Here is a 25,454-nt window from a genome sequence, read left to right as displayed (position 1 = left end):
TTCTTTGTAGCTGCCATGGATGACTGGAATAGCAGTAACAAACTTGTCCAGAGGCTGGATTTTTCAAGCTGTGGAGAAGACATAGAGTTGGAAGAGGACAATAGCATGCAAGAGGAAGAACTGAGACACGTCACCCCAAGGAAAAGCTGGGAGTCTCAGAGCTGGCGATCAAACTGTCCTGTTCCTGTTACACCACAGCGACAACTAAATGATTTCTCCCAAGATCTTTCAAAGTCTTGGGCAAGTCCTGTCAGAAAAGCCAAGGAATCTCGGAGAAAGAACATCACACCTTTGGAAGATTACCCTGAGACTCCTTTGCACTATGTCACATGGCAAAAGCTGCAGCTCTGTGATACCCCCAACACCCCAAAGGTAAAATGGTGGCAGCAACAATAGTGCATGAAATCCTGCAGTAGTCCTACCTAGAGTAGATCCATTGAAATGAAGTGAAATTAAATTTGCTGTGACTTAATTTGTTTCCATGGGTCTATGGTAAGTAAAATTGATATTGGATTTACAGTGGTACCTCGGGATACGAAATGCGCGGGTTACGAAATTTCCGGGATACGAAAAAGTTGGATTGGCAAAAACTGTTTCGGGTTACGAAATATTTTTCGGGTTACGAAATTCATTTCGGCGCGAAATTCAAATGCTATAGGCTTCCAGCGCTAACGGAAAGCTATTTCGGGTTATGAAATTTTCGCGTTACGAAGGGAATGGCGGAACGAATTAATTTCGTAACCCGAGGCACCACTGTAGTCCAAAATATTTGTGCTTTCCTTTTATGTTTCAAGTATCCAAAGCATGCCCTGTAATATATAATGTTCAATCTTGAGCTTCAGTATGCTTGAAATGTTTCTAATGTGAAACTTTCCTAGACTTTGTGGTTACTTCCTACTCGTCTATCTCTGATTCAATCTCCTGTCCTTATGGCTTTGAACCCTAGAGGTAGAAACTCTTGGTTCCTTAAAAAAGCTTTCACTGTATCATTAGGCACACTGTGTTAGCAGCTTCAAGCAGCAGATCCAGGGAGTGAAACACAAAGAGATAGGGCAGTGGTTCCCAACCTTCCTAATGCCGTGACCCTTTAATACAGTTTCTCATGTTGTGGTGACTCAAACCCATGAAATTATTTTAGTTGCTACTTCATAACTGTAATTACTGTAAATAGGTGTTTTCTGATGGTCTTAGGCGAACTCCATGAAAGGGTCATTTGACCCCCAAAGGGGACCCGACCCACAGGTTGGGAACCACTCAGATAGGGAGACGTCTTTGTGTTTTTTGTTTTTTGCCTCAGGCATCAAAAACAACTTGGCTGGCCTTTGGTAGTATACACCTTGACTTATTTGGGCAGGGGCTGGGGTGGCATTGCTGTTTACCTGATACAGTAAAATATCTTCAGCCAGTCTTGCAGAAAGTAAGCAATAGTGTGCCCAGGCTGGGTGCTGCAAGATGAATCAAAGTCTCTCTTCAGATTAAGATGTCAAATTGGTTGCATCTACCATTCCATTAGGAAGGTCTGTTACATACCTTCCAACATTTCATGGATGGCCAAGCAACATCAGAGTGTGGTCAAGATGTTGTTGTTGTTGTTATCTGCTATCAAGTCAAGTACTGTATGACTTATGGTGGTCTTAAAGAAAGACCTCCAAGTCATCCTGTCAAGTCTTGCAAACTCAGGGCCATGCCTTCCTTGACTGATTCTAGTGGTCAAGACGGCAAAAGTTGTTAATGATGAACAACACACCAGCTAGGAGACACTGCAGCAGTTTGTTTTTGACTGAGTTTACAGGGAAGGGTAAGATTCTGCCCCTCATCTCCTTTTATGTTTCAAGCATCACTGTTGATTTAATTGAATGTAAATTATTTTTGCACTTTGAACTTAGTTTGCAACAATTGGAATAAATTCAGAATAAAGGGAGAGAATGGGGAGAGGAGAGAGAAATTGAGATGTTTTAAAAGAAGCAGAAAAAGTGGCATGAGAGTGGATTAGCCAGGACTGTCCCTGCCAAATTAGGACAGTTGGAGAGTATGCTGTTATAACATTATGTCTCTACAGCACCAATCAATGAATGATTACCTTATCCTAGGGAGGATGAAGGGTGCTCCAGATTCCTTGATGTAAGCCTGTGCAGTCATATTTGAACAGTTGACATTGACTGGGATCTCATTGCTGATCACCAGAATTTCTTGGTTGCTCCTCCTAGCATTACCACCCTCTCACTTCTCTTCACTTGACAAGGGAGGGATGAAAAATGCCATATATACTCAACTATATGTCGACTTCATGTATAAGTTGAGGGCAACTTTTTGGGGCCAAAATTATGGATTTTGCTATGACCTGTGGATAAGTAAGGGAAAAATTTAGGAGCATGTAACAAAGGATCTAAAGGACGAAGCAAAGCAAAACAAAACAATGTGAAAGAACTTACAAAATTCCTACAGACATAACTCCCTTGTGTTTACTCTTAAGACTGGGTGGATGAGAAAGTAGATGAGGTTAATGCTTCCAGGACAGATTATACTCTTGCTTTTCACAAGGAGATGGTTCCTTCTTTTAAATAAGAGTTAAGATACAGTACTTTGACCCTTGGATAAATCAACTCAGGGTTTTTTTGGGTCAACTTTTGACCTAAATTTCTAGACTTATACATGAGTATATACAGTAATATGTGGGATTCTGCTCAGAAGCAAAAAGAGAGGGCAGTGGCAAATACAAAAGAAAGCTCTTACTAAAGTAATTTTGAAGCTGCAAACTGCTTTGTATCAGTTCAGATTGTTGGTCCTTTGAACTGAGAACATCCTACACTGATTTGCAGTAGCACATGCTCCATCACTAAAGGCCAAAACATACTGCAGAAATAATCCAGTTTGAGATCGCTTTAACTGTCCTGGCTCAGTACTAGGAAATTCTGGAAACTGAAGTTTTGTGAGACATTTGGCCTTCTCTGTCAAAGAGCCCTGTTGCCACAATAAACTAGAATTCACAAGATTCCCTAGCACTGAGCCAGGGCAGTTAAAGCAGTCTCAAACTAGATTATTTCTGCAGTGTGTTTTGGACCTATCACTTCCTTGATAGCCCTCCCACAAACCTGAAGATGGTACTGTAGGACAGTTTATCAGAAAGAACTGACAGAAAGGAAGACTAAATGTCAAATTCATTGAGCTGCAGTCAAAAAGAATACTTTTCTATTATTCTGAAGATGATTGTTATCTTGTATATTTTTAAAAGTATTTTATTTTCCAAAAAACCTTCAAAACAAGACAAAAACCATCAAGATGACAAATCACAACACAGTCAGCCAAGTAATAGAAACATTCATTCCAATATCAGCTGTATGAATAAGATAAAGTAACGTTAATAGCATAACCAACTTAAAATGATGAAGCCCAAAATGATTGCTGATATGATGGTGGACTCAGTTATTAAAGCAAAGAAAGGAGCCCAGACAGTGGCAAACATATATATTTTTTAAAATTTCCCCTTTAGCTACCGTATATAAGATGACCTCATGTATAAGTTGAGGGCAGTATGGATTTCGATGTGACCCGTGGATAAGTCAAGGGTAAAATCTAGGGACAGGTAACAAAGGAGCTAAACGGATGAAGCAAAGAAAAATAATGCCAAAGAACTTGCAAAATTCCAGCAGGCATGAGAGAGTAGAGCTGGGGGGGGGGTCAGTGCTTCCAGGACAGATTACACTTTTGCCTTTCACCAGGGGTTGGTTCCTTTTTAAAAAATAAGAGTTAAAATATAGTACTTACATTGGCTTCTGGATAAGTCTACTCAGGTTTTTTGGTTCAAATTTTTAAATTAAAGTTGTGGACTTATACATGAGTATATATAGTATTCTGATTCTACAGGTTAGTTTTTCTGAAAGAGCAATTTCCCAGACGTGGTCCAGCCAACATCAATATTTTGTAGATGTGCATGATATAATCCAGTCTTGAACAAACAGAACATTCTCCCAATTTTTTATTTTTTTGTTTTCATGAAGGAAGAGTTGTGATTCATTTAATGATCATGCTTAGTACCACTAGGAGTGTGTCTAGTACACAATTATAACATTTATGCATCACTTTAACTGTCATTGCTCCATTCTATAGAATCTTGGGATTTGTGGGTTGATGAGGCACATGGATTTCTCTGCTAGAGAGGTCTACTGCTTTTAATTTAGGGGACTATGGCAAAGAAATCAAAGAACTTCATGAAACTTAAAAGCCAGGATTTAATAGAATAAAGCCATGGCAGTTAAAGTGATGTAAAACTGATATATTTCTGGAGTGTAAATACTCAGGATAGTGGCACTATTTTTCTTTATCCTGTTTGTGAGTGCCTTCATGTTATTTCCAATTTAGGGTCCCCTTATGAGGTTTTCTTGGCAACATTTGCTCAAAGGGATTACCATTGGCTTCCTCTGAAACTGAGAAAATGTGACTTGCCCAAGGTCATTCAGTGGATTTTCATGGCTGAGCAGGGACTCTCAGCCTGGACTCCCAGAATCCTCCCAATCCAACACTCAGATCACCACATCATGTCCTTTTTCTTACTGTACCCAAGGAAAGTTTGATTTTTCCATGGAATTCACACTGCAAGACCTTACTTCCAACATTCAATGTAGTATATCCAAAATTATTGTATTCAGGTGATGGAAGGATAGAGGGGGGAATCTTTTTCATTCCCTGAGAGGGCTCTGGTCAAGGTGACTATGAGCAGCTGAAGCAGCTGCCTCAGATGATAAGATACTGGGGTATGAGGTTTGGCAGAAAGATGTTGGAGGACATGCCTTTCCATGCATTCCCTCAGCTATTGCATTCAGGTGTATTGGAAGATGCTATCCCATCACTGGTGTAGAGATATGATTCAGCTGCTAGTCTTTTATCAGCTTCTGTATGTGGAATGAGAGTGGGATGCCATCTTCTCCTTTGTTTTGGACAACAAAATATCTTGGAAGGTCTTGATCCTTGAGGATTTCCCATTGGCTTAACTCTTCCACTCCTGTCACTAATGTCCATTTACTTGCTCTATGGGCCCAAGCCATACAACTGCACAGTTGAGAACAGTCACCTTTTTTTGGACTACAACTCCTAGAATCCCACAGCCAGTTTTGGCTAACAGAACACTAGGACGTGTAGTCCCCCAAAATAAGTTTTCGCGTAAGGTGATCTGAGGTTGCTGCTACACCTCTTCAGTTTTGCTTCTATGCAATGGAATGACAGGTGAATTTATGAATGCTAGGAAAATATGTTTAAGTTTTCTGTTGAGCACATTGGTACAATATGCATTTTCCCTCCTAACCATCAAAACCATCAAAGCAGCATTGCAGGAATAGCTTTTCTTCAAAGCAGCTTCTGTCACTTTCTCATCCCAGGCTCAGATGTAGAGTCTCTGCAGGCTATAAAGACACAATCCTGATTGATTCTTTAATTGTGTTTTTGCTCTTTTAAAATTTGAAATGGAGCAATTTAGAAAATCCCCTTCATCTTCCTGCTTGTTAAGATGGATGTCTGGGAGGACTCCACTGGCATCTGCAGCTCCATATTGGGCTTTGCTGCCAAAAATATCTTGCTGTGAGAGTACCATAGCTAAAGGAAGAACTTATTTTGACTCTCTGATTTTAAAAAATCTTTGTGGCTGACAGTGATCCTTCTTGACAGGAAATCAAGGCTGCTGATTGACTTTTGACATTCCAGTTGCAATTTGTATAGAATTGTCCATTTTGTAACAGAGACGACAGCTTGATGGGAAGGTCCTTGCTTGAAGAAGATCCCAGGTTCAACCCTGAGCGCATAGCAACTGGTAGGGAAAGCAAAGCCAGCCTTAGACAAGAGGTCAGAATTGTGCAGACGTCCAGATGTTATCGGACTGCAAGTCCCAACAGCCCTAGCTAGCAAGCCCATGGTGAGAATTGATGCGGCAGCTAACAAGGCCAATGTGATTTTAGGCTGCATCAATAGAAGTAAAGTGTCTAGATCAAGGGAAGTAATAGTGCCACTATATTCTGCTCTGGTCAGGCCCCACCTGGAATATTGTGTCCAGTTCTGGGTGCCACAATTCAAAAAATTGAGAAACTGGAGCGTGTCAAAGGAGGGCATAAAATGTTTAAGGTCTGGAACCAGTCCCTATGAGAGGACGCCTTAGGGAGCTGGTATGTTGTAGCCTGGAGAAAAGAAGGTTAAGAGGGATATGAGATAGCTTGTTTTAAATATTTTGAATGGATGTACATATGGGAGGGGAGCAAGCTTGTTTTCTCTGCTTCCAGAGACTAGGAACCGGGAGCAATGTATGCAAGCTGCAGGAAAAGAGATTCCACCTCAACAGTAAGGGCTGTTCGACAGTGGAACACACTTCCTCGGAGTGTAGTGCAGTCTCCCCCTCCTTGGAGGTCTTCAAACGGAGGCTGGATGGCCATCTGTCAGGGATGCTTTGATCTGGATTTCCTGCATGGCAGGGGGTTGGACTGGATGGCCCTTGCGGTCTCTTCCAGCTCTATGATTCTATGATTCTATGAGAAATCCTGGAAGTCCAGTGGCATCTGGAGGGCAGCACTTTGCTTACCCTCTAATTTAGGTGGAGTGAAGCAGTGATGTAATGATAAGTTTTAAAGTTCACATTCACATTGTCGCACTTCCTGTAGAGACACCCCAAGAAGAGCCCCAAAATGCAGGCAACTGTCTTTATTTGTCTTGCTAAACAGGTTCTACAAGTTTTCATCAGGTCTTTCATAAAGCCGGTGGATCTTGTCCAGACCCAAGCCATCCTAGAATACTTTGGATCACAATAATACCGTGTTGATGAGAAAATCCATTTCTTCTCCTGTTTCTATGAGGAGTTTAAATAAACTCAGAGGGAACAGGACAGTCCACAGGGGTAGCTGGTGATGTCATATTCCTCGCTCATCAACAAGTCCTGGGACATCAGTACTATGAGCCCTGGGTCTGCAGTGCCACTGCTCTACTCCCCGCTATACAGGATTGGTTTCTGAAAATAAGCAATGTCACTTCATCTAGACTGTGATTACATTGACGCATTAAGCAGCAGTGAATGGTAAAGTGCAGTCCAGATTAGAAGTCTTGTATATAAAGAGGCCACTGCATGCTAGAGAGCTAACCTGTTAATATTGTTGAAGATCCAGGTTCAAGTTCCTACTGAACTGTTAAACCTGGCAGGTTAAATTAACTGTTTCACACACTCAGCCTGACCTACCTTACAAGGTTGTTCTGAGGCTAAAGTAGGGAGGGAAAGAGCGATGTGTGACACCTTCAGTTCCTTGGAAAAAAGACAAGATAGACATGTAATGAATACATGAATAATAATTAACATGGAAGACCTCCTGCCAGAAAAAAGTGTTCATTAGAGTCTTCACCCTAAAATGAAGCCTTCTCTTTGAAGGGGAATACCTGTAGGGCCATCAGTTGTTTTCTGGTTTTCAGTTTATTGGCTTCATTCTCTTTCATAAGCTTTCCAAAGGCTTGCTAAGATCTTACTTTTTGAAAAGAGAACACTAGGTCAGATGGTCTGTGTGTACTTTACAATATGCTAGCATTTTGAATTAATAGCGTACATGACAAAGCATATAAGGCTGTTATTACTGATGTTGGGAACACAAGTATTTATTTTAAAAAAGAAGGCAAACCAGTTCCAGTTGCATTAAAGCCATTGCATATGCATTGGATGACTAATGTAAGCTTGGTTAGCCTTAATTGCATAACACTGAAAAGAAATGCCTAACCTGTTTTCCTTTAAGTCTCCATTACTTTTTCCTTTGGTGTCATGTCATCATTATACTGTACAGTCCCTGCTTCAGGTTTACAGTATAATTTTGTGAATATGTAAATTATTATTGAAACCTTTCTGGTTGGTGGATAAAATATACATCGCCCGTCCTTTCTCGCAGACTTGAATATTTACAGAGGGGCAACCTCCATTATTCGCAATGGTGCTTGAGAATTCTATGGGGCTTGGATATCTGCGAGTCTCCATTTTAGTGGGGAGATCTAGAACATATCCCCCACAAAAACGTAGGGCTGACTGTATAAATGTTTTCAATAAATATTTATAGTTGTAAAGGGTTTTTTTCTTTGAAGATCAGGCAGTTGCACAAAACAGGTGGTTTAAAACATTCTTTGATTTTCTTCTGTTTTCTCTAGAGCCTCCTGAGCAAGACAGCTTTCCCTTCACCTGTGGGAAAATTCTCCCCCAAAGGGATAAGAAATTTGCGGTTCAACTCATGCACAGATGCCGAGGAATCTCCCTCAACGTCTTTGGTTAACATTAATCCTTTTACACCTGATTCATATAGACAGATGATTTTCCATCCCTGTGGAAAGAGGAAAGCTAGAGGAGAGCTGTGAGTGTTGTCTTGTTTATAATATTTTATCTCACTTAGAATACAAAATGGAATAGTAGAGTAGCAATTCTGTAGTTAAACTAGATACAATGAAGATATGACCCTGTTTTCCATCACACAGTGGGATTTTATCAGAGATGCATGTTTCATCAATCAGACTTGCAAATTAAGTTTGTGCTTACTATGCAATAGTTAACCCAGAGAAAAATATATAAAGTGCAAGATACAGAGGGGAGGAAAATGGTATCATGTATCAAACAGATGTCTTTCACAACTTGGTCAAAAAGCATGTTAAGTCTAGTAATCTGGTGATTTCCAAAACTATTTTCCAAGCAGTTTATGGAAAGCTTAATGGGGTTTGTCAATGAGGCATTTAGTAATAGGGGCCATTCTCCTCCTGGCTGTTTGCCTGCTGCTTCTGATCCTGCACAGCTAGGGGAGAGCACTAACTGGTAAAGATGCAGTCCCATAGAGTTATGGAGAGGCTGAACAGGGCTATCCAGTAGGGCTCACATACAGATTGTGCTTTATATTTAATAGTATATTTCCTCCAAGGAACTCAGGGTGGCTCTTCTGCATTTTAATCTTACAGCAACCCTCTTAGATTAAGAAATGATGTCTGGCTCAAGTTTCATGACTGAGTGAGAATCTGAATTGAGTGTGAATGTAGATGTTCTCTGTCCTAGTAAAACATTCTAATCACTTCACTATGGTGGAACTCTCTCTGTTTGATATGCTTTCAGTGTAGGTTTCCTGTATCAAGCAGAGATTGGACTATAAGGCCCTCCAATTTTTCACAAAGGCCTTTATGAACAATTCCTTATGGAAAGTCTCTGCTAAGGTCAGAATCTCTGCAAACCATCCTCTTAACCAAAGATAGCTCCTTTGCCTTGACTACAGGAATGCCTAGTAAGTGCTGAATTGATCAGTAACAGCAGATTTGGCCTTGCTCTTTGGGAATATTAGGAGTTGTAGTTTGACACATCTGAAGGATACCAGGATGGGGGAAGGAGCTTAAGGTGGGATTCAGGAAGAGCCCTGCATAGTTTCTATTCCCCAGTATTTAAAAAAGGCAGGAAAAAGAAGATTCCCCTAGTAATAGCTGGAGAAGTGAAAGTATACTGGTGACAGGAATCAAGCTAGAGCACTGACTGTGAGAGTCAGTATTATCCAGTAGTCAGAGTACTGAACTTGGACTTGGCAAATCAAGGTTCTAGTCCTACCAAGACTTCTAGTGAAGTGATAGAGAATCATGAAGGATAATTTGAACTCAATGAAAGAAAAATGGGATATAAATCTGCTAAATAAAACTATAATGGAACATTCAGTCTTCTGACATACCATGAAAAAAAAATCAAATTGAGCCTCTTTTGATCCAATCAGCAACTCTCATTATCAGCACTGCACCAGAACTTGAGCTGGATTGCCAAAGGACAACTGAGAACTCCCCTGAATGGTAGAAATGTGTCAGGACATTGCTGGGAGCTGTGGTGTTTCTTACTGTAAATATTTTTTGGTAGTGGTGGGAGAACGTTTTGATGCCCCAATGACATTTCTGTTACTACTATCCTGGACTGTTTTCTGACAGTTCCTTGCACTCACAGCAACATTTTATTCTCAATTGTGTTTCTTTTTCATATCCAGACATATCAGTCCAAAAAGTCCTCTTGTCTCTTCCTCCCCCACCCCACCTTTTTTGTTTAAATTAAGAGTTACGTGCATTAGTGAAATAGCCCTATAATACTATAATCTCTGATATAATAAATAAATAAAACATCGAGGGAAAAATTGGTCCTTGAGGAAACCACCTCAACCACCCTCTCTGGCCTGTACAGACTGCCAAAATAAAGCTGCTTCGGGCTCTTTGGAGGTATTGTGTAACTGCTGCTGCCCCTCGAGTCCGGGTCGTGCCCGCCACCTCCCATTCCTAAGCACTGGTAGTACAGCTTGTGGCGGCAGCTTTCTGGATGCTTAGGGACCCATGCATCCTTTAAACAGCATACCTCCAAAGAGACCCGAAGCAGCTTTATTTTGGCAGTCTGTAACAGGCCTCTGTTTTGTTTTGTTTTATTTTTTTTATTTTAAAAAACAACTTTGGAAGAGCCCTAGGGAATATTCAGGAGATCACTACAAACAGCCCTCAACAAGAATGGAATGAGTGGTTGCAGAGGCAACAACAGCCAGCAAAATCCAAGGATATATATTTAAACCAAGGTTTAGAAGAACCTTGGGAAACTGTTTTGTTGTTGTTCCAAATGCAGGAGAAATTTCTTTATCTGCATACATAAAGAAGAAAAGGTGCTTGCTGTTTGAAGTGATCTTTGCAGGTCTGTTTCCAATTGTGTGAACCTTTTCTTCCAGGTCATCTTCGAGTTTAGGCTTTCACAGCCTGAGAATGAGATTTCCTTTGTTTATTGGAAATTGGAATAGATCCCAAACTAGAATATGAATCTCCCAAGTTAAAGGCTGTCTGTCACCTTTGTGGTCCTAGAGTGAATTTTATTGTGGTTTCTGTTCATTTTACATGCAGACATGCCTGTATAAATATTTTATAAAGCTTGAGTAGTTCCTGAAGCTAATGCTTAAATATTTAAATGGTGAAACTGAAGGCTTGTGGACTATCTGTGAGTGCTAGGAGACCACTTCATGAGATTAATATTATTGTTTTAGGGATGATCCCAGGCAAAAAGGGGGCCCGATGGAGTTGGGCTTGCCAGCCAAGGTGAGTAACGTGTTTGCACAAGTACATAAATGCCATTAGTTCTATGTGTGAATGAGAAAACAACTTGCTAACATACAGCAGCAGATGAAGAAAATATTTGTAGTTGTGTGCCTTTAAGTCATTTCCGAGTTATGGTGACCCTAAGGCAACCCAAACATGTGGTTTTCTGGGGCTGAATGTATGTGACTTGCCCAAGGTCACCCAAAAGAAAGTGTTATTGGAACATAGTCATAAGAGCTTATTTCCTTCTTTAATTTTTAAATGTCGGGGAAAAAAAATCATTAAATGTATTTTAAGAACAGTCAAAGGCTTTCATGGCCGGCATCGATAGTTTTTTGTGGCCACATAGCCCGAAAAACCCACAAAAAACTATTTTAAGAAAACATTGTCAGATGAGGGCCATTGAAATGAAACGAGTACAATGAGAGAACTCATTGCAGTATTACATAATTGCTTGTAAGGCTTCAAGCTGCAGAACCAAAACACATCTGCAGTCCTATTTAAATACAGAGCTTGGAAACAATTCTTTGTTCTGCATTCTGGAATGCAGTTCCCAAAATCCCACGGCCACTGTGACAATTATGCTGGGTAAGTTCTGGGAGATATAGATAGTTGATATACTCTACTTTAAATTGAAGAGGGACACCAATTTTCAGCCTATGAGAATTATTCTCTTTTTTGCATATTTCATACTGTCTTGAAATCTAAACATATATTGGTAAGTACTCCTTCTCTACTTCAAGTAATATTTGAATGTCGGCAGTTTCTGACTATCTTGATGCTGTTGAACTGCAATTCACATCACCTCAAGATCAGAACAGCAAATGGTGTGGAATAATGGGAGTGAAGGCCAAACAATACCTGGAGGACTAGTCTTGTAGAAAACTTCTTCCCAGGTCTAAGTGTGATATAGCTTCACATGACAAGTTAATAATGGATGAGGGAAGGTTAAGGCATTTAGGCCGAGCTGATGACTGCTACTGTAGGTTACTGCTTGATGGCTTGCTTTCTCTTGTTTTTATTCTGATAGTCTGAAGTATTACTTTTAGCAATCAATCTCTTTCCACATGCAGTTCTTATTGACTGGGTTCACACACAGTGGTAAACGGGATTCTGGCTTGTTGCTGTACCTAAACCCATCTCCAGTTACTTAGCCAGACATCAACCACAATTAAAAGCCATTTCCTCCAAAAATATTGGAAACAAATGCAAATTGAAATGAAACAAATAATAGACATAAAATTGAAGTTAGATCCCACAATTTACTTATTGTGTATGATTAATGAAGAGATAGAAAAAAATATGGAAAAATATCTTTTATATGATAGTAGCAGGCAGGACAATATTTGCAGAAAAAAATGGAAGCATAAAGAAAAACCAACTATAAAAGAATCATTACTCAAACTATATGAATTTATGGAAATAGACAAACTGATCTCCCTATTAAGAGATGAAACACAAAAGAAAAATGAGAATGAATGGCTAACATTACATAAATACTTCAGACTGAAATGGGAGTCTATCAGAATAAATTATATGAAATAGAAAGAAATGATTTGACAGAAAATAGATAGAAATAAAAATACAAAAGAAAAAAGTCTATGAAAAGTAACAATAATAACAGAGAGGCATATGTTTGTAATATTGTTTAATTTTTTTTGTATGAGTGAATAGAATTATTTTAATAATGATAATTTTTTTAAAAAAGGAGTTCCCATTTCCCCCCAGAAATAGGGGGATTTGTTTGATCATCTGCAGGACAATTCATAACTAAAGCAACAAACTGGCTGAGCATGATTAGGGTTTCCAGTTCAAAAATGTGTCAGGTGCTGAGATTTCCAGGTCTAAATATTCCATAGAAACATACATTTGGAAGGGACCACAGATGTCATCTACTCTAGGTCCCTTCCAGATTAGAGTACACAACTAAAGCGCTCCAGAGAGATGGCCATCCAATCTCTGTTAAAAGAGACCACCAAAGAAAGAGAATCCACCACTCTCCAAGGCATTCTTTTCCACTGTTGAACAGCTCTTACTGTCAAGAAGGTCTTCCTAATGTTTCAGTGGAACCTCTTTCCTTGTACAGTGCGCCCACTGAAAGCCGCAGGGGGAGAAGGGACGAATGGGGCGTACACCCATGGCATGTGCACGCTGCCGTGCCACCATGTGCATGAGCCCCATTCAGTTTGAATTCTGAACCAATGTAGGCAGGGGAATACAAGCTTGCTGTATATTCTATTATCAATGGTTCTTAACCTTTAGTCCTCCTAATGTTTTGGACTTCAACTCCCAGAAGTCCCAGCCAGTGTGGACAGTGCTCAGGAATTATGTCAGTTGAAGTCCAAAACATCTGGTATACCAAAGTCTGAAAACTATTCTTCTACATGACATGTCTTCAGATATTCAGATTCTTACGATTGTGAGCAATACTGTAACAACTCTTCCCTTTTTGTGAAGTTGAAGGCTTTCATGGCTGGCATCCATGGTTTTTTGTGGGTTTTTCGGGCTATGTGGCCATGTTCTAGAAATTTTCCTTCCTGACATTTCACCAGCAGGAGATATAAATAAAATTTATTATTATTATTTAAATATTCTTACCATATCACTCCCCAGCCTTCTGTTCTCCAAGTAAAACATGCCCATTTCTCTGAACCATTCTTCATAGGGTTTGGTTTCTTGACCATATACAGATATATTTACATTGTCACTTCCATTCAGAATCATAATAATAATTTCAGAATAAGACAGAAATGTGGTCAGATTTAGGGGTGAAGATATGAGAAAGTGACACAGATTAGGAATGACTGCTTTGCCCATCTCTGCAATAGGTAAGCTCTGAACCACATCAGAATTCCAGTGTCTGTATCTGTTCCTTGCCATGTCAACCTGAGTCTGTGAAAAGCTATTGTGGCGTGTTCAGGAGAAGGAGTCCTGTAAGACAGCAAGAAAGCTAGCGTAGCTAAACCTTTCTAATGATTGTAGCTTTGTATATGGAGGGGTTTTATGTCTGTGTGAGGTCAAACACCACCACCCCACTGGCATCCAGCAGTGGTACAGTACTAGTGGGATTAGATAATCCCTCCTGCTTTTTCTGCACATGTTGATTGACTCTAAATGCTTTTGTCTTATCATTATTACCATTGACTGTTTTGGCTACCAGGGGAGAAATTAAGCAATCACAAAGCTTCTAATTGAAAATCTAATGAAGACAAAGCTTTTTACATGGGGTTTTGGGAGGGGAGGAGAGGGAAGCAGAGAACCTTACTGAGTGTTAGATAAATATCTCCTGCAGTGCTGCCTGTCCCTATGTTCTGGTGTACAAATCTCTCATCTGGCTCCCTTCCCCTTGAGTCAGTGCTAAGCACAATTACTACTGTTTACAAGATGGATTTTCATTTTCCAGTAGGAATTGTTAAAGTGATAAAGCAGCATTGCCCTCTTCTGGTGAGAGTCCAAACTGATTCTAAAGTGTAGTACCTTTCGCTGAGAAAAGATGGGAACAACGAGAAACGAAGCAGTCATCTTCTACCTGGTGTTGGACTGAGAATCCTACCACCCCACCCTGCATTGATTTTGGCATGCAGACTGGGGATGGTGGGAGTTGTAGTTGTGGTACATCTGGAGGGCACGGGGTTCGAGAAGACTGAACAAGTGCATAGATAATGGCATGGGTGAACATACATAATTTTTAACCGTGACTTGTGTATTGTTATCTTGGTTAATATCGCTACTTTCTTCTTTTAAAGACTAATATTTTACTGACATAAAATAATTTTTCCAGAAAAGAAAAATGAGGTAATGCATTGTGTGTGTGTGTATGTATGTTTTAAAAATATAAGACATAACATGGAGGAACCTAAATTGAGATATTGCATCATGGTGGCCTTTCCTTGGAGGACAATTTGTCTTCTTTGGGCTTTTTTTCCTTATCCACCTGTAGAGATTTCTTTTGCGTGAAAGCAACATGGTTTCTCGTTACAAGAAGGAATTCCTGGAGCTGGAGAAAATTGGTGTAGGGGAATTTGGTTCGGTATACAAATGCATCAAAAGGCTGGATGGGTGTGTTTATGCCATCAAACGCTCAAAGAGACCACTTGCTGGATCCTCAGATGAGTAAGTGAAACCACCCCCATGTGCTTGTGTCCTGCATGTATACATACGCAGCTGGGATGGGTTATGACAATATGTCTTTCTAGTGTTCATTTAGAGGCAATGCTTGCATTTCAGTTCTTTGTACTACATTGCACATTCACTAAAAAGGCTTTTTTTCTGCTATGTAGATTAGTAATACTTAGATATTGAAAACAAAAAGAGCAAAGGTAGAGAAAGTGGGTAGGGAGGTTTTTCTCCAAGTTCCCCAATACTAAAACTAGAGATATCTAGTGAAGATGCATTCAAGGACTGCTTCTTCACACATCACATTGGGCCCTTTCACACTATGCAGTTGTAGCATTGTGATTCTACTTTAACATCTGTGGTTCTATCCTACAGAATCCAGGGCTTTGTAATTTAGAGAGAGCTATTGAGAATTCTTAGACAGAGAGATTCAATGCCTCACCAAACTACAAACCCCAGTTTTCCGTAAGATGAAACCCAGTTAGTTAAAGTGGAATCATAGCTCTATAACTGTGTAATGTGAACATATCCATAGGCACGGTACAAACCACCTCAAAGAGGTGGCCCTTTTCGCACTGGATTGGGGCCAGGGCAACCTCACCAGCAGCCCTGCGGCCCCAATCCAGCGTTTTGCCAGGCCAAAGAGAAGCGGCAAACTACTGCTTCTCTTTGGCTGGAAAAGGGATGCCCTTGTGCCTTAGGTGCCAATGGCACCCCGGCGCTAAAGAGGTGAAAGGGGCGGCCCCTTTCTCCTCTGCATTGTTGGCGCGGCTATTTGGCTGCCACACCAACTATGTGGGGGCCCAAAGGTGTTCCGTTTCAGAGCTCCTTTCCACACCTCTGCCAGGTTGCCGTAAACGGCCTGGGGCGGTGCAGACACATCACATGTGTGCCACGTCATTTTGGTGCGTGCTCCCTAACCCTAGTATTGCCGGGAGCACGCCGCTTTATGGCGTTGTGTACCAGCCCATAGTTAAAGCAATGGAATCTACTATCACAAGATATAATCATTGCCACAGTTTTAGAAAGAGGTGAAGGAAGGAGCTGATATTGGTGCCTATAAATCATGATACAATAAAACCGAAATCCACAAAACAGTGATACTTTTACTGGGCCAACCAAAATGCACAAAATAAATGTTGCAAGCTTTTGAAGTTTCACTGAATCACTGAATGAGATTCTATCCAAAATTAGAAGTAGCAGGAGAAAAAAACTGGCCCTTTCCAGATGCTACTTCACTGTTAATGAAGTAATCCTCCTTAAAAACAGCTTCATCAGGGGTCCTTTCATTCTACACAGTTATAGCACTATAATTCCACTTTAACTGCATTCAAGCTCTCCAGCTGAGAATTCTAAATATCTTTCCCTAAGTGCAAATTCCAGGTTTCCATAGGGTAGAACCACATTTAAAATGGAATCGTAGTTTATTCCTTGACGGGACCTTGGGACTGTTAAGGAAGTTTACAGCAGTCTGTCTGGCCCCATTAATCTTCTTTCCATGTTTTATTTTATTTTTTGTCTCTTTCTCTACAGGCAAATGGCTTTGCGGGAAGTCTATGCCCATGCAGTGCTTGGCCATCATCCCCATGTGGTGCGCTACTATTCAGCGTGGGCAGAAGATGATCACATGATCATTCAGAATGAGCACTGCAATGGTAAGGAGATGTTCCACCCTTCTAATCTTTGCTCAGCTCCAAAGTACCTGAAATTCAAACGCCATAGAAATGTTGTGCATTCTTTCATTTAGTTAATCATGTATAACAAATGTCCATAGAGAGGGAATCTGCAGTAGAGGAATACAACTGATACCAGAACAAAGCTTGGGAAAATATCTGGCCATGCTGGCTGGACAGTTCTGGAAATTGTAGTCCTAAACATAACTTCTCCAACCTCTGCACCTGATTTCTTATGTGAGTCCGTATAAATGGAAAGTAAAGGGAACTAAATGAAGCTGTGAAACTGAGTACTTGGCCTATCAAAGGGCCCATTCACACTACATAATTATAGTACTATTATTCTACTTCAGCTGTCATGGTTCTATCCTATGGAATCCTGGGATTTGTAGTGTATTTGCAGGAGGAGTATTTAGAATTGTCAGCCAGAGCACTCTAGGCCTCACCAGACTACCATTCGTAGGATTGTGTAGGATGGAACCATGGAAGTTAAAGTGGAATAATAGTACTATAATTCTGTAGTGTAAATGGGCCCGAAGACTGGGGGTAGGAGGGCAGAAGGTTGATTGGGATCTACTGGCAAATTTTTGGGTAGTTTTCAGTAAATCAGCAGGGGTTTTCAGCTTGTTTTGAAAACCATTCTTTTTAATTCTAAATTAAGTTTCTGAAAGCATGAAAGCTAGGGACAGACGTGCGTGAGAGAAAGAGTTGTCATGAAAGCTCCCATTTCCCAGGCTGAGCATATGCTCAGAGGTGTCTCATTTTATAATTCTTGAGCTGCTATTTTTACCTGGTTCTCATTAAAGGACTTGGAGTTCGGTTGAAAAATAAAGTAGATCCAGCAAGCCTAAAGTCTACCCTTGCTAAAAGGCTGTACTTAAGGGCCAGTAAATATAAGTATCATCATTCTAAGAGGTTTGTGGGTTTTGTCAACTCCATACATGCTCATGAGCAGGGATTGGCACCCAATTGGGTCTTCCTTTTGTATACATTTGACTTCAGATATTAAGATATCCTGAGACCCTAAATTAAAAACGTTTGGGGTCCTTTTATTCAGACCCATATTGTTTTTGTTTTCTAGAGTCACTCATTAGCTTGTGTGGGGTCTTTTCCTATGAAAGCTTAGAAGGTCACTTTCTTGAACTGCAACTCCCCCACCCCCAAATCCAAGCTGCAAAGTTCTGTGGGTTGTAGTCTAAGAAAGTAACTTTTACCAAGCCCCTGTTCCCATGAGAGTAGAACAGCATGACTGCCAATACCTCAAAATTCCATTTGATGCTGCCCAAAAAACAGATGCCTGCCTAAAATCTAATAGGGTGTGCAAATGTGATTATACTCGATGCTGTTATGAGAGCATTGTGAATGGAATGGGTGCTAACTGATGCTGGAATGTGGAGTAGTCAAGGCTGCTTATACTATTCAGCAGAGTGAGGCAACTGCTTCAGGCAGCAGCTGCCAGAGCACAGCAAAGAACAATCCCATAGCCTTACTTTTCTGGAGAAGAGAAGAAGTGTGTGTGTGACTTAACTGTTCCAGCTTGCAACTGAGCTTCTGATCTTAGGTGTACTGGTGAAGATGACTCTCCTGTCCTTGGTGCTGAAATAAAATTCCATCTGGCATATGGAATGGGGTTGGCTGGAAGGGTATTTTTGTTCCAGGCAGCAAACTGTCTTGGGGCAGACCAGGTCTTGTTATGGAAAAAAGCCATGTGATACATCATGGTAGCATGATGTGCACCTCTCAATCATAAAATATGAAACAGATATAGATTTAGACTGATCTGTGCCCATAAATATATATATAATATACAGTATGTATATATATGTGTGTGTGTGTGTGTATCTCAGATACATGCACAAACGTGTATGTTTGTATGTATAATATTTTACCAATATTATATTTGTAATCTGTCTGTCTGTCTATCATCTATCTATCTATCTATCTATCTTAGATATAGAGGTTTGGCTGCTTGGCCATGGAAATCCACTGGGTGATCCTTGGGCAAGTCATACTCTCTCAGCTTCAGAGGAAGGCCATGGCAAATCTCTTCCGACTAATTCTTGCCAAGAAAACTCTGTGATAGGATTGCTTTAAGGTCATCATAAGTCAGAAATGACTTGAAGGCACACAATAAAAACATACATTATAAGTAGCAAAAATAAAACATAAAATATATGAAATATGACTAGAATTAAGAATAAAACAAATGGGCATTTGATTTAGTATACTGTAGTCTGAAAGCCAGGACTGGCTTTCCTATTAAGTAAGTTTTCTATACCAGTGCTTCTCAATTTCTGGTTCTCCAGATGTTATGAACTCTGGCTCCCAAAAGTCCCAGCTAGCATGGCCAATACTCAAGAAGCATCTTGAGCACCAAAGTTTGAGAAACAGTATACTATGTGATTAGTCTGATACATCATGTACATAATAGCCTCTTGAGACATGGAGCCTGAAATCTTAAAAAAAACAACCTACAATTAATTAACTTTCCCTGTTCGTCCCTCCTCCACTCAAGTGCCCTTGCGTTATGACAGCTGGCAGCATTAGGCTACCATTTAAGTGTTGACAAGCAAATTGGTATCTTAAATGTAAGATGGAATAAGCTACTTCAGAAGGAACGGACAGTGTAGGGCATTGCAGCCATGGCAGTATGATAACACTTATTTTCTGCAGGTGGGAGCCTTCAAGATGTTCTTCTGGAGAACTTGAAGACAGAGGATTATTTCAAAGAATCTGAGCTGAAGGAGATCTTGCTGCAAGTCTCCATGGGGCTGAAATATATTCACTCTTCTGGCCTGGTTCACATGGATATCAAGCCCAGTAAGCCTGTTTATTCCATAATGCACTGGGCATCAAATAGTTGTGGTTGGCACTTAGGAAAAGTGAGCTGAGTACACAGGAGCAAAGGAGATTTTCACCATCCTGGTACAGTCCTCTGAAAAGTTTCCACTGCATCCCCATTGAAGTTGCATTGCAACAGCATCAATACAGTGCTAAACTCAATTAGGGCTGCAGAACTATTGCTTCTTAATTATAAGGAAACACAAGCCTCCCTTCTAATTGAGCCATTTTACTGATGGCTTATTTCCACAACATGTAGAAAGCTGAAGCTAGTCTTTATGGAGTATGTTTAGCTTAGAGAAAAGAAAATGGAGGTGGGTACATGAGAGAACTCTTGAAATCCACAAAGACTGTCACATAAAATAGGATGAAGACTGGTTCTGTGTTGGCCAAGGGTGATAGAGGTTCTGGACTTCAGTCGCCAGAAGCTCAGTTTTGATTGACTGTTAGGAGAAATGCCTTGGCAATAAGAGCAGGTAGGAATAAAAGAATCTGCATTACACTTAATTGGACTATTGGTCCACATAGCTCAATACTGTCAATGCTTGACAGGCAGAAGTTTCTGAAGGTTTCTGACTCCTTTGGACTTTGCCTGCAAAGGCTGGAGATTGAATCTGGGACCTTCTGCATACAAAGTGTGTGTTCTTCCACTAAGCTACAGCTGCTCCCTAAAATTCAGCCATTTAGCTGCATTGATATGGAGGGCTCTTCCTTTTTAAAGGCCTTGAAGGACAATATGGCTAGCCATCTAGCTTTGGGTTTCCTCAGATAAATAGATTAGATTAGAGCATGGGAAGGTTACTTTTTTGGACTACATCTCTCAGAATTTCATAACAAGAGAATTCTTCAAGTTGTCATCTAAAAGAACACAATTTTTTAATATTCTGAGCTTGACTAGGTCTATAAATGGCTACTTCAACAATGTGATTTTGTGAAACCTAACAAAACAGAGCCTATAGTATTCTGATTACTAGAGAGTCCTTTCATACTTCCCTTGAGTTTGGGGTCATGAAGTTAAAGCTATAAAATCAGCCAAAGCTCTAGTAGAAACCAAATTCATTGCCTACATGATAGGATCTTTCACAGTCCCCCATTTTCCTTTAGAGGAAAAACTGTCAAGTGTTGCTCAGCAATGTGCAAATACATGCTTGTGGAATGCAAGCTTTATTGATTGTTGATAGTATAATTGATGTGAGAACATTGCAAACTTCATTATTCTTGTTTCTTATTGGTTTCAGGCAATATTTTTATATGTCACAAGCTGATTGCACTCACGGGGGAGGAGGAGAGTGACAGTGAAGATGATGGGTTTTCCTCTTCTAGTGTGGTATATAAAATTGGTGCGTAGCTTAAATATGGCTATGCTTCTGGAGAGTGTGGCATGGAGTGGTTTCCAACTCCAAGTTTTTTTTTTAATGTCTCTTGAGCTAGAGTCATTCCCCTTCTCTCTTACATATTTCTCTCTCTACTGTAGGACCTACTTACTCCAAAGTCTATACATGGGACCTGCTCAACAGATGGTCGTGATAATGGATTTGGTGGGAGGTTGCAGTATGGTGTGATGGTTGTGAACAGTGTAGAAAATACTGTAGGTTCAGTAAAAATCACTGCAGGATGCAAGTGCATAACTGGATGTGAGCTTTCTACTTGAAGGTCACGTTTCCATATCCTACAACATAATTTTTTTAGAGGAGTCCAGTGGATCGGACCAAAGCCTATAATATTCTGATTACTAGAAAGCCCTTTCATACTTCCCTTGAGTTTGGGGCCATGACAGTTAAAGCTATAAAATCAGCCAAAGTTCTAGTAGAAACAAATTCATTGCCTACATGATAGGATCTTTCACAGTCCCCCATTTTCCTTTAGAGGAAAAGCTGTCAAGTAGAGAGTTGGGCCGGGGTCTTGTGGAACTTGTTTTTATTGTTTTATATTGTATAAACTCTACTGTTACTCGCCTCGATCCTCAAAGTGGAAGAGGCGGGATATAAATAAATATTTTATCATTATTATTATTAGGCCTCTTTGGTCCAGTATAACTATACCACAGTAGCCAACTCAGTTTCTATGGAAAGCCCACCAGCAGAACATGAGCATGAAATCCTCCTGGTCATGTTTTCCAGCAGCTGTTACTTTGACACATACTGCCTGGTACTGACAGTAATATATGATTTAGTCATTAACTGCATATTCTACCAGGCACTGTGTTTATAGTTTTTTGTAGGTTTTTCTGGCTATGTGGCCATATTCTATCAGAGTTTCTTTTTCTTTTTTCCTATCAGAGTTTCTTTCTGACGTTTCGCCAGCATCTGTGGCTGGCATCTTCAGAGAATGTTTTGCCTGAAAAAATTGGGTGTATATATCTTTCCAGGCAAAGCATTCTCTGAAGATGCCAGCCACAGATGCTGGCAAAACGTCAGAAAGAAACTCTGATAGAACATGGCCACATAGCCCGAAAAACCCACAAAAAACTATGGATGCCTGCCATGAAAGCCTTCGACTTTACACTGTGTTTATGTTTATAGTTTGGTCTGTTAAACACTGTATACACACATGTGCGTGCATGCATGCGTGCACATGTATGTATCTTGCACATCCTGGAGATTGGTAACTTCATTGCAGCTAGTCTTTGCACTGGTGCACATCGTAGGTATTCAGTGCATAGCTATTATGCCCAATTTGTCTCTTCGGACATCCTTCTGGTAACAGGCCTACCCATCCTTAGCTAGGCACACTGGCAAAGACTTTCCATTCAAATAGGTCTTCAGTAACTGACTAACTGATATGTTCAAATCATATCAGTTAATAAATTTTAATATTTTAATTTTGTTTATTCTTTTATTTGTTACTGTTGAAGTTATGAAGATTTTTAGTTTAAGCTTTAATACTAATACTAATTTGCATTTACATTTGTAAACTAGCTCACCAGTTTCTCTCTCTTAGGAGACCTTGGACATGTGACATCCATAGCTACTCCACAAGTGGAGGAAGGAGATTGCCGCTTCTTGGCCAATGAAATCTTGCAAGAGGTAAGAACATAAGAGCCCTGATGGTTCAGTCTGTTGCATAGTGCACCATCATATTTCCCACAGTGGCCAACTGGATACTTCTTGGAAGTCCAAAGGGAAGATGCAAGGACTCAGTGTTGACTTACCAACAGTGGCATCACTTGTGATGGTGTCACCCAGTGTGGTAACATATGGTGTCACCTGGTAGAATTTTTTTTTACCTCCAAATCACAGATTTGCAATATGTTTTGTTTTCTTTTCTATGCCCTCTTCTGGCCCTTGTCTGCCCTAGGCATATCTGATGCCATCCCCCACCCCAACTGCAACTGGTTAAAAAAAAGAGACATAAATGGGCAGGCCCAATCTACACCAACCCATTTCCTCTGATTCAGGAGGGTGCGGTCTACCCCCACTCAAGGTAGATCTGGCTATTCTCTCACTATTGATCTCATGGCTGGGCACCTCATTCTACCTGAAGCATTTGGCCACATACAGCCATTTGATTTTGGAGTAACTTCATGAGTGGGGCTCAGCCAGGTGGCAAAGGAGAAGGAGAAAGAAAAAAATCTCTTTATCCTCAGAACTAGCACTGCCTCCTCAGCCAAGCCCTACTCACAAAATTGCTCCAAAGTCAAGTGGGTCTACATGGCCAAAGACTTCAGCCAGAATGAGGTGCCCAGCCACAAGATCAATGGTGAGAGTATAGAGCAGATCTGCTTGGGTGAGGGTAGACTGGGTCCTCCTGGGTCAGAGGAAGTGGGTTGGTGTAGAAAGTCATTTTGGTGTCACCCCCTCTGATGGTGTCACCCAGTGCAGTCCACTCAGATCCGCTGCTTACCAAATTCCTGTTGATTTAATGGATCTACTCTAGTGGGGACTACCAGTTGGATGCATACCACAGTATTCTAGACCTAGATTTTTAATGATAAAAACATTTATATTCATGCTCTATTGTATTATAGGATGAAGGCTTCTAAAGCCTACACCAGCTTGGAACTCTTGAGGTGGCTACACCTCATTCCTAGGTAGCATATTTAAACTGGACCTGATGTAACCTGGATGCGTTACTTCTTTGTAGTGTAAAACCTCTAGTTTTTCTTGTTACTTCCTCCACAGCAGTACTGCTATCTGCCCAAGGCGGACATCTTTGCTCTTGCATTAACCATTGCTCTAGCAGCAGGTTGTGACCAATTACCTGCCAATGGTACTATGTGGCACGACATCCGCAAAGGCAACCTTCCAGTAATCCCTCAGCAGCTGTCACATGGCTTTACAGAACTGCTCAAGGTGAGCTTTCTTTTGGGGAGTGTGAGAAGAGTATTGGTTATTTCACCAGTAATATGAAACCTACCCCTTTCTCACTCGCTTCTACTTGTTTTGTTTTGATCTCAGCTTATGATCCATCCTGATCCAATTATGAGACCATCAGCCACTACACTAACCAAACACCCTGTCCTCCGGCCTTCTATTGGGAAAGCTGCCCAACTTCAAAAGCAGCTAAATGTGGAGAGATTCAAAACTGCTATGCTGGAAAGGTAAAGTCCTTCAATAGGGTCAAGCCAAGATGTTGTGGGGCCTGATAAGAACCAGCAAATGAATATCCAGCAGCCAAACCAAAGTGTATGTAGCATCTAACAATTCTGAAGTTATTTTGGCGCACAGTAAGACAGAAAATCCTACAAGAGCCTCTACATGCCCCAATAGTAAAATAATTACTGTATATATTCCACTATGATGTGTATAAATCAAGGACAGGCTTTGAGACAAAATTAGAGATTTTGATATGACCCATAGATAAGTCAAAGGTATCCCTTCCTTCCCCTTCACAGTCTGGCTGTCCCTTTGGAGGACCTCCAGAGGACACCCGGGCTGAGGAAGGGAAGGAAGCAAACATTTGCCATCCCAGCCATTCCTCAGCCTGGCTGTTCCCTTGGAGGACGTCCAGAGGACACCTGGGCTGAGGAAATGGAGGACGCAAATGTTTCCTCCCAAGCCCTTCCTTAGCCCGGCTGACCCTTAGGGAGACAGCCAGGCTGCGGAAGAGGTTTGAGGGGCAAGGCTATTACCGTATTGCCCCATATATGTTAAACCCATTTTTGGGGGGTCAATTTTTGGGTATAAATTTATCGATTTATAGTCAAGTATATATGGTAATGCCATCCTGTGCTTTCATGTTAATCTGCTTTTTGAAGCTGCCACATCAATCAGCCTCGGCTGGATAAGTTATTTTTTTTTCTTCCAAACTGTCCAGATTTTTCTTCCCAAATTGTCCAGATAAGTTATCTGTTAAGTAACTTTTTCAAGTTCTATTCTAATTAATAATGAGGGAAGCTCTGGCTTTACTCCTAAACAGCAAAGGAGGATTTTGCAAATAAGGGCACTGGACTCTTTCCTGGGGGGAAAATGAATTATAAATGCAATTAAGATTTTAAGATTAGCTATATCTCTCCCCCACCCCCCATGACTATCATCTTGCCCCCATTATAGAATTTGACATTCAGTGTTTCCATAGTTGTCTTCTGATACCATTGGCCAAAGAAGAAATGCTTCTCCTGTATAGCACACTACACAAGCTGATTGTCCCATTTTAATTTGACACCTTAATGTCCTGCTGTTTTAAAGTGAGGAGCATCTGTGAACTAGTCAAGTCTGGCCAGGCCAGACCAGAGAACAGGGACCTTTTCTTTCTTTCTTTCTTTCTTTCTTTCTTTCTTTCTCTCTCTCTCTCTTTTTCTTTTCTTTTCCT

The 25,454-nt window shown here is 40.6% G+C and overlaps 1 protein-coding gene across 4 annotated transcripts in view; it reads left to right on the top strand.

Annotated features, from left to right (window-relative positions):
* The window catches only part of WEE2 (WEE2 oocyte meiosis inhibiting kinase), a 33,007-nt gene that overhangs the window by 5,246 nt on the left and 2,307 nt on the right, over positions 1 to 25,454 (top strand). For 3 of the 4 annotated variants that reach the window (XM_042470210.1, XM_042470209.1, XM_042470211.1), the window contains exons 2-11: positions 11 to 372; positions 8,152 to 8,351; positions 11,022 to 11,073; positions 15,014 to 15,186; positions 16,723 to 16,844; positions 19,536 to 19,682; positions 20,942 to 21,043; positions 22,644 to 22,729; positions 23,825 to 23,995; positions 24,101 to 24,243. In XM_042470210.1, coding sequence (XP_042326144.1) covers positions 16 to 372; positions 8,152 to 8,351; positions 11,022 to 11,073; positions 15,014 to 15,186; positions 16,723 to 16,844; positions 19,536 to 19,682; positions 20,942 to 21,043; positions 22,644 to 22,729; positions 23,825 to 23,995; positions 24,101 to 24,243 — 1,553 coding nt within the window. In that variant the 5' untranslated portion in view covers positions 11 to 15. The remainder of the gene's footprint in view (positions 1 to 10; positions 373 to 8,151; positions 8,352 to 11,021; positions 11,074 to 15,013; positions 15,187 to 16,722; positions 16,845 to 19,535; positions 19,683 to 20,941; positions 21,044 to 22,643; positions 22,730 to 23,824; positions 23,996 to 24,100; positions 24,244 to 25,454) is intronic. The other variant, XM_042470212.1, reaches the window with a different exon arrangement.

This window comes from Sceloporus undulatus, chromosome 5, assembly GCF_019175285.1.
Source record: "Sceloporus undulatus isolate JIND9_A2432 ecotype Alabama chromosome 5, SceUnd_v1.1, whole genome shotgun sequence".
Lineage (NCBI taxonomy): Eukaryota > Metazoa > Chordata > Lepidosauria > Squamata > Phrynosomatidae > Sceloporus > Sceloporus undulatus.
Note: the sequence above shows the minus strand (reverse complement) of the source record. Positions and strands in the feature narration are given on the sequence as shown.